The sequence below is a fragment of the Papaver somniferum genome, chromosome 11, assembly GCF_003573695.1.
Source record: "Papaver somniferum cultivar HN1 chromosome 11, ASM357369v1, whole genome shotgun sequence".
Lineage (NCBI taxonomy): Eukaryota > Viridiplantae > Streptophyta > Magnoliopsida > Ranunculales > Papaveraceae > Papaver > Papaver somniferum.
This window is the reverse complement of record NC_039368.1, coordinates 110,863,477-110,876,405: the sequence shown is the minus strand read 5'-3', so window position 1 is coordinate 110,876,405 and position 12,929 is coordinate 110,863,477. Positions and strand designations below refer to the sequence as shown.

Here is a 12,929-nt window from a genome sequence, read left to right as displayed (position 1 = left end):
TAATGTCACTTAACGGGCCCAGGGTTCCCCTAAGAAGGGAAGTGAGTCCAATATCATATAAGGGACTTGGGGACTAAGCCCAAGTGGGAATATACCCATTAAGAAAGAAGGACAAGGAAGGGATTAACAAACAAATAGGAGGTTATGTTAAGGAATGTCATTAAAAGTAGTTAAGAAGGATTAGGACATTGCGTCATGATTTCATAAAAGGAGGGGTTTTTAGGAAAGTCTATATAAGGAATGACAAGGTACAATGGAAAGGCAACTCTCTCTCTTACTATTCTTGGTATAGTGAGGTCATTTGATGTAGCTATGATGGGTAGAACCTAAATCTGAAATCACCCTTCAATATTTGGCGACCATAACAGGAGGCTCGTGCCTAGCTCACCATGACACACCCAGAAGGCGCTAGTTCAGGCGCGACAGAGAGTCCGAACATCGCTTCACTCAACCCAGAAGGCGAGAAAGTAGGGATATTGTCAGATCCAATCACACAGGCGAGAAGATCAGATACCACGCGCGAAAAGGACAAAAGAAGGAAATCGAGGAAGCGGCGCTCATCCAGCCTTCCGTCAAAGAGATGCAGAAGGAGCTAGAGGACCACATACGCAAAGAACAAGAGTTGAGAAAGCTCATGAAAGCAGTCAGCGCCGAGAAGAATGCTAAAGAAGCAATGGAGAACACGGAGGAAAGGGAAGAAGAACCTGTAGCTATGACGCAAGAGGCGATGGAAAAGTACTTAGAGATGAACTATGGGGTCGTGAAGAAGGATAAATATAATTTCATGGCTAGCCCTTACTCTTCCGAAATCACAGAATATCAATACCCATAAGATTACACTTCACCGAAATTCAAAGTCTACAATGGCCAAGGAAATGTAAGGGGACATATTAGTCGATTCTTGTCCACTATGAATGATCGTGTAACTGATGGGAAACTATATCTGAGAGAGTTCCCAAAGTCGCTAACTGATACGACTTTTACTTGGTACGATAACCTAAAGTCAGGAAACATTAGCTCATGGTCGACCATGTCCACGCCCTTCCTCAGAAAATTCTACTCAGCAAAAAGGAAAGTCACAATTATAGAACTGAGCAAGTGTAACCAACGCCCAGGCGAGAAGATAGGAAAATACATCTCCAGGTGTCGTCTTCTCACCCTGGATTGCCATGAGGATGTCAAGGAGGAAGCACTAGTGGAAATTTGCGCGTGGGGAATGACTCCATCCTTTAAGAAGAGGTTAGTCAACTTACGCTTCCCCATGTTCGTGGAGCTAGAATAAGTAGCTACAAGAATCGTTGACTGCATCGAGGAACCCATCTCAGATTACATCTGGCATAACTCAGTCAATACCGTATCAACGTGCCCAGAAATACTCACACAAATAATGGTCGAGAGGGTTGGGGCACACAAGCGCTTCCACCTCCCTTACCCTGCAGCAAAGAACAAATCTTGGATTTGCTGGAACAATAGATAGCGAACAAGGAAACTCAACTGCCCCCAACAAAAATAGACCCTAGGCGATCGTGTTGACCGATGAAGATATATGTTACCCGGGAGAGCACCTTAGACCTTTATACCTAACGGCGTACATCAACAAGAAACCGCTAAAGAGAGCTTTCATCGATGGAGGTGCATCTCTGAACCTAATCTCCATGCATACACTATACATCCTGGACGTGCAGCGGTCCGCGATCAGAATGCGAGTCGCAACGGTAAAAGGCTTCGGAGGCTATGCTCAAACATCTATTGGAATCGTTAACCTGGTCATGAAGGTTGGTCTTATCCGAGCGCCCACACCGTTTTATGTACTGGAAGATGACACCACATTCCATGTATTACTGGAGCGAGGATGGCTGCTTAATCACAAGGTGGTCGCGTCAACGTACCACCCATGCGTAAAAACCAACATATAAGGTAAGCAGTACCGCATCCCAGCCACAACCAACCTTTTCGACCCATAGGAAGCATACATGGCGGACGAAATCTTCTACAACGATCCGAAAAAAATAGATGAAGTGCCTGAGGTACAACTCATCCCGTTACCTAAGTGAGGAGAGGAAGAAAATTCGGATCCGGTCAAGTCTGTATTTAGCCCATCTTGGATGGTATTTCCAACATAAATAAAAAGGAAGCAAGAGGAGCAGTCTAGTTTCCAGCGTTTCTGTAGGCCGGATGGAGGGCAGTATACCATTTGTAACAATTAATCGAGGGAGCATCCGTGAACGTGCAAGATTATGCCGATGTACTCTGAAAGCGCAGAACAAAGTTTGTCCGAGCTTCCTTACAACACAATCGATGACGAGGATTTGCGAAACCAGCTGACAGACACTACCGCCAAGATCGCCGAAGAGCGAACGCCAGGAGATCTCACTATGGACGGAATGAATGAGGTCAATATAAGAACGCAAGGAGACGAGCGCCTCACCATGATAAGAGAGAGTTTAGATAAAGAAGAGAGGGAAGCATTGATTGCGCTACTTAAAGATTACAAGGATGTCTTCGCTTACGATTACGACGAAATGCCGGGTCTGGACAAAAATCTTGTGGTTCACAATATCGGTGTATCGCCGGAATTCAATCCCGTGAAACAAAGAAGCAGGGAATTCCCTAGAGCCACCGCTCTCACAATAAAGGAAGAGGTGGAACGGCTGCTTAAGGCCAAATTCATCAAACCAATCCAGCAACCTACTTGGCTAGATAACATTGTGCCCGTGGTAAAGAAGAATGGGAAAGTCAGATGATGTGTGGACTATAGAGGCCTGAACCGAGCGTGCCCAAAGGACGACTTCCCGCTACCAAATATCGATATGACGCTAGACGCGACAGGAGGGAAGGGGAGATACTCCTTCATGGATGGCTTCAGTGGATACAACCAAATAAAGATGGACCCATCGGACGCAAAGAAAACCGTTTCCAAACTCCATACGGCAACTTCTACTATATGGTGATGTCGTTCGGTCTGAAGAATGCTGGCGCCACATATCACCACGCCATGATCTCCATATTCCATGACCTGATGCACCAAACGGTAGAAGTGTATGTTGATGACATTGTGGTTAAAACACAAGAAGCTGAGGATCACACCTCCCACCTGAAGACGGTTTTTGAGAGATGCAGGAAGTTCAAGCTCAAAATGAATCCTCTCAAGTGTGCCTTTGGGGTAACATTAAGGAATTTCCTGGGCTTCGTAGTGACTAATGAAGTAATTCGAGTGGATCCAAGCAAAGTTGAGGCGATCACGACTATGGCGCCACCATCAAGCACAAAAGAGCTACAGGCTTCCATAGGACGAATATCGTACATACGATACTTTGTGCCCGGTTTAGCACAGATAATGACTGCGTTCCTTCCTCTACTGAAGAAAGACGTACCTTTTGTGTGTGTGGAAGTACAGTGCGCTGAATTCGAGAAACTAAAGCAATGCCTTGTCATCCCCAGAGTCCTCAGGCCCCTGATACGAGGAGTGCCCCTCTACCTTTACACGGCGTTTACCAGCTCGGCAATAGGCGCAGTCCTCGCACAAGACAAGGGGGAAACGAGTTGTCACCTATATGTTATGTTAGCCGAGTTCTGCGAGATGCGGAATTGAGATATCCGCGTGTAGAGCAGGCATGTCTAGCCTTCATATACGCGACACAGAAGCTGCGTCCTTACCTCTTGATGCACGAAACCATTGTGGTGGCAGCGGCAAACCCCATAGACTACTTAGCTTCGAAGCATGTCCTAACAGGGGGAACGGATCGGTGGTTGTTACAATTGTCGTAATTCGAGATCAAATATCAACGCCCAAATGAGGTAAGAGGACAAGCAATAGCCGACCTGATAGCCATGTATCCAGGAGAAGGAGATGATGAGGTACATGAATATATACCCGGAGAAGTAGCGGCTGCAGATGTGGACAATCCCTGGACCATGTTCTTTGATGGGTCATCATATGGTACTATTGGAGGAGCCGGAGTAGTATTTGAAGCCCCTAGAGGCGAGTTGCTCTCATACTCGTTTAAACTGGACTTCCCATGTAGTAACAACGTTTCTGAATACGAAGCACTGATTCTGGGACTCCGAATGGCAAAGGAACTCAATTTGGGGAGTGTAAAAGTCAAAGGCGACTCGAGGCTCGTAAAGAACCAAGTAAACGGCGACTTTCACGTCAAAGAACCACACCTAGCACCTTATAGGGCGCAGGCTCAAAGATTGATGAACCAAACGGGGTCAACATTGGACCATACTGGCAGAGGTGGAAATAAGCACGCGGACGTCTTGGCAATCCTAGAAAGTAAGGTACAATTAAACAGTGAAGAAGAGGGCACGGTCACAATACGAAGAAAGGAGTTTCCCAGCATTTGGAAAGAAAACCTGGCTTTCGAGGAAGCAGACGACTGGAGGCGGGTATATATCGAACACCTGACTCGGATGGATGAAGGTAGGGTGATTTCCACTCAAGCCTTGAAGCAATTGATAAGCACGTAAGTGCTACATTTTATATCCATATTTATATTAGCTAGGTCTCGATATTTTGTCTAATAACTTTCTTTTAGTGCTTTTGTAGAAAGTACCGGTGAACTCGATCATCCGAAGGATACGCGGCTATAGTAGAGGCAAATTAGCATTTGCGGCAAAAATGACCCAGAAATACCACGGCACCAAAGAGATTTCTTTTGGCTGCCACTTCATTCTCAATGTTGACACCAATTAATTAACTCATGGCCAGGAAAGGATACATCAGTGAAGCAGTGAACCACTGATGTAGTTGTTAAACAAGTGAAATCGTCCTTCATTTCAAGTACAGGGAGATGCAGGTGGCTGAAGTGTTGGTGATGGTGGTGGAGTTTGTATTTCTTAAGATGGAAGTGGAGGAAGGTGCTGTCACCGGGGCGACAAAGGTCATGGAATAAAGCTGTGCTCCTGCGGCTGCAGCGTTCTTAGACAAGGAAGTGGAGATGTATGCTTTTGAGTAGGATGGTGTGAACTGGAGTTTATCATGGGATGTGCAACCATCGAATGGCAAAGAAGTTAAGGTGCTTGGTGTTGTAGTCGTGCAGTGGTGTACTTAGTTCTTGCAGCAACTTCAATGGAACAGATTTGGGGCCTGAGTTGTGGCTGGTTCGCGAGTTGTGGTGTATTTTAGAAGCTACAGCAGATAATGAACATGGACAGAAAATCAAGGCAGTGGTGATGTGCAGTCGATGGAGCAAATAAATGGCAGCAACCAAGTCAGAGTTTTGGTGTTGGGAGGTTAGAGTCATATGAATTTGTATGAGCCATTGATTCATGGCTTTGTACTCGAATCGAGATGAAGTAAATGGCGATGCAGTCAACACGCAGTGGACGTTGATTCGTACAGCTGAACGAGAGATGAAATTGAATTTGCAGTCGATAATTTCACTTGGCAGCGACGAGAATGGATGGTTCGTACACTGAATAGAAAAGAGAGAGAAGCTTTCTGCTGGATCGTTGAGTGAGCTGTGCAGTCAATGGAGAGAATTGGTGCCATGGTTGTTGCTGGCTTTTATGGAAGAGTTTGGCAGTTGAGCTCGTGAACGATAGTAGATGCTGAGAATGAAGACGAGGGAGTTCGCTGTGATCATTGATTGATCGTAGTTTCATGATCAATGATGCATGGCTCGCTGTGATGAGAAGAGATTGAAGAAGAAAGCCATTGATGGAAGTGATGGCTGTAGAAGAAGAAGTCCGCGTACTGCGTTGGAAAAAACGAAAGAATAGATATAGGAAGTTGTTGTTGCGGTCGTAGCTGGCATTAATGATGATTGCGGGTATACGAGTTTGTAACTGAGCTTAGAGGAGATGGAGTTTTGGCTGCTGCCATTAATGGTGGTGATTGATCTCGGTGATGGTCTGGCTGCTGGTGTTATAGACAAGCTCGAGTAAACAGAGTCAGGGAAGATGATGAGAGTTAGCTCGAGATAAAGGGATTTCAGTGAGGGAATTTGTCTTTGATCGAATTCAGGCAAGTGTTTTACACGGACAGAAAGTGGTTGCGGCCGGACTGTGGCACTGGCTCGGGTATGGAAGTTAGGACCGTAACTGGACTGGGCCTTGGCAGTTATTGCCAGGTCTTTTATCGGACTGCAGCAACACCTATATAACGAAACGAACAGAAAGTGAAAGGGGATGCCGGTTTTGGGGAGTTTTCCGTCTGGAAACGAAGACGGCTGCAACTGCTGGTACTGGAGAAGGAGAATACAAGAGAAGAGGAAGACGACTTAGCACCGAATGACGACGGTGACAGCGTTTGCTTTTTCTTTCTCTTGTCAATTTATTTTTATGGATTTTGAGAATCATATTTACATGTTTTACTAAGCTTTGTAGATAGGATTTTTGGTGAAAACTAATTAAATTATGTAGATTTAAAAGATAATTCTCCTAATGATGATTTAAATGATTAGGAATTTTTCTTCAATATGCTTGGTTAATAATTGCATAAATAGTTGAATCGATCAAATATGCTTTTCATTTGATGCGCCGTGCTTGGGTTTGGTTCTTTGACGGCATATGCTATAGGATTGATATTTGATTCTGTGAGACTATATTTTGGTTAGGTGGCTCTATCGTTTATTTATGCTTTTCAATTGATGTGCCATGCTTAGTAATGTTTGATGGGACATGCTTTGCGATTGATAAATAAATTCCTAGAATTGTCAATTTAGAAGCGGAGGAAAATACAACGGTGAAACAATTTTATGGAGTATACGTATTAGAAATGAAATATGAGTTTTGCATGATTAGGTTGGTGGAAACCAGATTCCCTAGTTACCGTCTTTCACATTAATTTTAGTTCATTCTTTTAATTTTTGTTCTTCGTAAACTCAATTCTAAAAATCCCAAAAACTTTATCACATTCAATTAGAGATATTGATTATAGTATTTCCACCGCTCCTCGTGGGAACGACCCGTACTTGCCATTGTCTATATTGTAGACATCGTGCGATTGCGGTTTATTACATATAGGGTTTCCCGAAATCCTATCAAAAATTGATGTGTTTTCAATGTTGTTGTAGTAATAAGATTCGTTCAAGACTTGTGAAAGCAGATTTTAGACTTAATTTAAATAAAAAATATAGAAAACTTAAATAAAAGTTATATGAAAAATATGGAGAAGACTGGGACTATGGATTCCACTAATTACCAATATCAAAGTGATTTATATTTTCTAATTATAATTATGCAAATCCTTCATTTAAATTGATTCTTAATATTGCAAAAGTTGATTTTTTAGAAATAACAATTGTAAATCGAAAGTATGGGACATCAAAACCCTAGGCTATCATGCTCCATCAATTGAAATAACAATTGTTTAACAAAAACCATTTATCTATTTATTTATCAAGGCAAATAATCATATAATAATTGCATAAATTAAATAAAATAGAGATTACCACATTTCATTTGCGAAATAGCTTCCTCCGTCGCCCCAGAGGATGGGTTTAGCTCATCATTGTGTAAACTTGCTCAAAATATTGATTCATGCTCAAAATTTGTTTACAAATGAAAATCGGGTGTTTGCAACGTTTACAATTGTTGCAAAACACTGTTACAAAGAACGATAAAAAAGAACTGTTGTTGTTGTATCTCTACGACCCTCGTGTGACTGTCGTTGTCACTGTAGCATGAACGACTGCCTCTGGTGGTCTTTCGTTCTTCGTGTTCTTGGTGCAGCAGCAGAAACAGAGTTCTGAAAACTCTTGATTCACGCCTCTTGAGCTCTCCGTACCCCCTTCTATGTGATCCTAGGAACCTATTTATACATCATTGCGACATTGAATCTCTCAAAATCTCTTTATTGAATCTCATTATTTCTTTTATTCTCGAAAATATATTGTTTCCAAAAATCGTTTTCCTACGCTTCTGCAGCTGTATTTCTTTCCTTCTATACCTTGTTCACGCTCCAGAATATCGATCAACTCTTCCAAGCACGTGCGATACACGTTTAAATTCCTCACAACTCGTGCAAGCTCATGTTTTTCCTCCAACTCCCTGTTTGGATTAAACCAAGTTATCCAGCCAAATTTGATCGAAACAAACACCCATACTAGCTCTGTTAGGACATATCACAACTACCCATGAAGTTTCAGCGATTGAATCACACAAAAACTCCTCCAAACATTCGATCGAAATTCTGCCAGCGAAGTGAAATATTTTCCCGCCAAAATTGGTTTTTTTGAATTTGAGAAGAAGATGTCCTCCCCCTAATCCTGTACGGGTTTCCCTTTAGCACTTGCCTTATGGGGTGCAAATAGTAATTTTTGGGCGTAAATAGTAATTTTTCTGGGGATTCTCCGGCACATTTTTGGGGTGCTTCCGGTGCATTTCTGGGGTGCCTTTAGTACTTTATCCTTGGGTGTAAAACACCACTTTTCGAGCCAATTTTGCCGCAAGAGCTTATTTCTCTATAAATACCTACAAAGACATAAAATAACAAAATAAATAAAAAATCGAGCGCTAACAATACATACAATTGAGACATATTAGACACATAAATGCGTCTATCAGCAATTTGTAATGATCCAAGGGGACTTGTACTATAGGATAGATGGAGGATCCCTCGCAATGTGTGTGGATAAAAGAGAAGCAGAGGAATTAATCCAGGAACTGCACGTGGAGATATGTGGGCGAACCGGCGCCGTTCACCTCTACAGGAAACTTCAAAGGTTGGGTGTATATTGGACGAGCATGTCATCTCAAGTGGCACCACTCCAAGACAGCTATGCCGACTGTCAAGCTCTACCGCAACCCGCGGAAGTCTGCACTGCTGAGGAAGCGGACTGGAGATAGCCCTACATCGATTTCATTCAACATGGGAAGTTACCTGGTGATAGGCAGGTGGCCCTGAAAGCCCAAAAGAAGGCGACGCGTTTCTTCATGCACGAAGGTGTTCTTTATCGCATAAGTTATAGAAATGTTGTATTATGATGTTTGTCGGATCATGAAGCAGTAGATGTAATGACCCGGTCCCATGACGCTGAGCATCAGAGAATGCGGAAGCTGTTCCTACAACTTTATGAAGGAGGGTTTTACTGGACAACTATGGAAAGAGATACCGTGGAACATGTCCGAAAATGCTTAAGCTGCCAGATACATGAAAATTTGATCCAAGCGCCTCACACTCTACTACACAACATAGTGACACCGTGGCCATTTTATAGATGGGGTCTCGACCTCATAGGACCGATCAACCCGACGTCCTCGAAGCGCCATAAATACATAATAACAGCCACGGAGTACGCGTCAAAATGGGTTGAAGCAATACCTCTCAAAGACTATGTTGGAGCTACTGTAGCCGCGTTCATTAAAGAACACGTCATTTATAGGTTCAGTGCGCCTATAATAATCAGAGCAGATAACGCCAAGTCGTTTGTAAATAAGGATGTAATCGATTTACTCCGCCAATACAACACAAGACTTCATACATCAACTTCCTACTATCCCAAAGGAAATGGGCAAGCGGAAGCAACGAACAAAACTCTCATAAGAATCCTTAGCAGAACAGTGCACGATCATTATAGAGAATGGCACGAACAGTTGCCGCTGGCGCTCTGGGCGTACAGGATCTCGAAGCGTAGTTCCACGGGAGCATCACCCTATTCACTATTCTATGGAGAAGACGCGATACTTCCTGCGGAGATAGCGATCCCTTCTGCAAGAGTGGCAATGGCTAGCCATACCGCACCAGATGAAATAAGCCGTTTCGCCCACTTAGACGCAATAGAAGAAAAGAGAGCAAGAGCGAAAAGATTCGCGGAAGCCTACAGAAAATGCACGGCTAATTACTATAACCAAAGCGTGAAGGAGAGAACATTTAAGGTGGACGACTTGGTCTTAATAATCGCCTCTCACGTGCAAAAGAATGCCAGCGCTGGGAAGTTTGCCGCAAATTGGGAGGGCCTGTTCAAGATAAGGAAAGTGGCAAAAAGCGGATACTATAAGCTTAGGCGTATGAACGGAACCAAGGTCAAAACGCCTATCAACGACAAGTGGTTGAAAAAATTTCACGCATGAGTAACACCATGTATAAACATCTGCCCTAAGCAATAAAAGTAAGTTATCCAAAATTGTGTGTATCTACAAAAGGTCTCAGGAAAGCCAAAGGCGCCTGATTGACTGACAAATCTAAAAAAGGTCTCAGGAAAGCCAAAGGCGCCCGATCGACTGCCAAATCTAAAAAAGGTCTCAGGAATGCCAAGGGCGCCTGATCGACTGCCAAATCTACAAAAGGTATCAGGAATGACAAGGGCGCCTGATCGATTAATGAATCTACAAAAGGTCTCGGGAATGCCAAGGGCGCCTGATCGACTGACGAATATACAAAAGGTCTCGGGAATGCCAAGGGCGCCTGATCGACTTACAAATCTACAAAAAGTCTCGGGAATGCCAAAGGCGCCTGATCGACTGACAAATCTACAAAAGTCTCAGGAATGCCAAAGGCGCCTGATCGACTAGCGAAGCCACAAAGGCCAAAGGAACGCGAAAGACGCCTGATTTACTGATGAATACAAAAGTCTCGGAGACGCTAAGGGCGCCTGATTGACCGATGAACCCATAAAAGAAGGGGGAAAGGCGCATCTTATTAACGTTTACCTCACCCAACTCCCTTTTAATGAAAAAAAAAGGGGAGTAGGCGCGTTTAACCAACGTATGCCCCACCCAACTCCCTTTTGATAAAAAGAAAGGGGGAAAGGCGTGTTTTATCAACGCTCATCCCACCCAACTCCCTTTTGATGACAAAAAAGGGAGTAGGCGCGTTTAAACGACGTCTGCCCCACCCAACACTCTTTTGATAAAAAGAAAGGGGGAAAGGCGTGTTTTATCAACGCCCACCCCACCCAATTCCCTTTTGATGAAAAATAAGGGGGAGTAGGCGTGTTTAACCAATGTATGCCCCACCCAACTCCATTTTGATAAAAAGAAGGGGGAAATGCGTGTTTTATTAACGGCCACCCTACCCAACTCCCTTTTGATAAAAAAAAAGAAAGGAGAGTATGCGCGTTTAACCAACATCTACCCCACCCAACTCCCTTTTGATAAAAAAAGAAGGGGGAGTAGGCTCGTTTAACCAACGTCTACCCCACCCAACTCCCTTTTGATAAAAAAGAATGGAGAGTATGCACGTTTCACCAATACACACCCACCCTACTGCAACCACCTCATTAAGGAAAAAAGGGATGGTGGTGTGGGGTGGGGGGGGGGGGTGTTCGGGCGTGTCCAATCAATGCCCAAAAAAAAGGGGGTTGGGGGAGGGGGAGGAACATGATTTAGGCATTCCAAAGGCGTGACATACCTCCACACACACACACAAAAAAAAAAAGAGAGAGAGAACAATACTCCAACTTAAAAGAAAAAACTTTATTCACACCGATCCAGAACAAACAAATAAAAGGAGCAACAAAAGAACCAAACGTCAAGACCGAAAGATAAACCCCACAGAGGGATACGTGATCTCATCATCCATTAACGTTCGACACCAAGCAATATCCGCATATAAAGTTTCCACCATCAAACGGCCATCACCGCATTGCGCAGTAGCTAAACGAAGATCCTGATCAGCTTCATTCACTAACTTGTGGATGTCCTGAATAACCTTACCCTCAACCCCGATTCCGCGAGAAAACGAGAGATTATCCTCATGCTTATCGTACTATTTGCGCGCCATATCCTGACGAATTAAACTGCGCGTCCACAACAAACCCGCTTATTCCTTTAAGATCAATAAACGCGCCAGCTCATCCTCAAGATATGGATGAGGTACGAGCGTAGATGCAGACGCTAAGGTCAGAGTATGCCCAAGAAGCGGCGAGGCCGCTTGATTGGAAATCCAAAGATGGAAATCAGAGATGGCGCGATCTATAGTAGCCGTCATCATCAAAAAGTCCGCGAATAATTGATTCGTCGCATCATGAGCGGTAATAGCCTCATCCAACGCGCGCTGGATCTCTAACGACACACGACCGGATGATCCGTCTTGATAAGCAGTTTGATACGCCTCATACTGTACCCTAAGACTTGCGCTCTTAGCATCTCTATTCACTTTTATCGTGCCCGAAGTTCCTCAATTTCGGCTCTCACAAGTAGAAGTCGCTTCAACTTATCACGCTTAAACGTCGCCGAGACCAACATAGGAACAGGCTCTAAAGACAACACATACCCATGAAGAGAGTTATCCATATTGGCGATTTGTCAACCAAAAAAAAAAGATGGTGAAGTTGAAAGAAAATTTAAAAACGAGACCCATATATAAAGGAAACAGCATGATTTACGATGCAATAACCACCCGTGTCTTCCCCTGCGTGCTATGATACGTGTCAACTCACGATTAATGACACATGAAAAACAATACTCAAACAGGTCCAGGATACCCGAAAAAAAAGAGAACCCTGATGTGAACGTTGGAGACTCGGGGACTAAGGCTCGAAGCCATTGCGGCGACATATGTGAGACAAGGGATAAGAAAGGAATATATTAGGAAGAAAAATTTGGAAACAGGCAACAAAAAGAAACAAGTACAAAAACAAACCAAACCAAAGAAAACACAAAGAGAGGGAAGTCGCCCTCAAAATAGCACGCGACCTAACCGGATATCAATGCACGACAACGAGCGATGTCCACATCTACAGTCTCCGCCATGAGACGTCCTTCATCATACTGAATGTTGGCTCGATACAATTCCCAATCGGAGTCGCTTATCAACCTACGGATTTCTTCCATGATTTTTCCCCTTAGCCCTTGCTCCCCGAGAAAGCGTAAGCATGCTTTCATGCTCATCGCGATCTCTACGCGCCTTATCCTGACGGACTCGTGTAAGAGTCCACAACGCATCTACTTCGTCTCTCAACACCAATAAGCGCGCCAATTTATCCTCAGGATAAGGCAGATTAACGAACGCAAAAACAGCCGCCAGAGATAGAGTGTAC

General features: G+C 43.8%; 1 protein-coding gene across 1 annotated transcript; it reads left to right on the top strand.

Annotated features, from left to right (window-relative positions):
• The first annotated feature begins 3,632 nt into the window (after positions 1 to 3,632).
• On the top strand, positions 3,633 to 6,210 carry LOC113325380. Its single transcript, XM_026573570.1, has 2 exons — positions 3,633 to 4,426; positions 4,553 to 6,210. Exons 1-2 carry the CDS (start codon positions 3,832 to 3,834, stop codon positions 4,594 to 4,596), a joined length of 639 nt encoding a protein of 212 aa, XP_026429355.1. The 5' UTR covers positions 3,633 to 3,831; the 3' UTR covers positions 4,597 to 6,210.
• Positions 6,211 to 12,929: the final 6,719 nt, after the last annotated feature.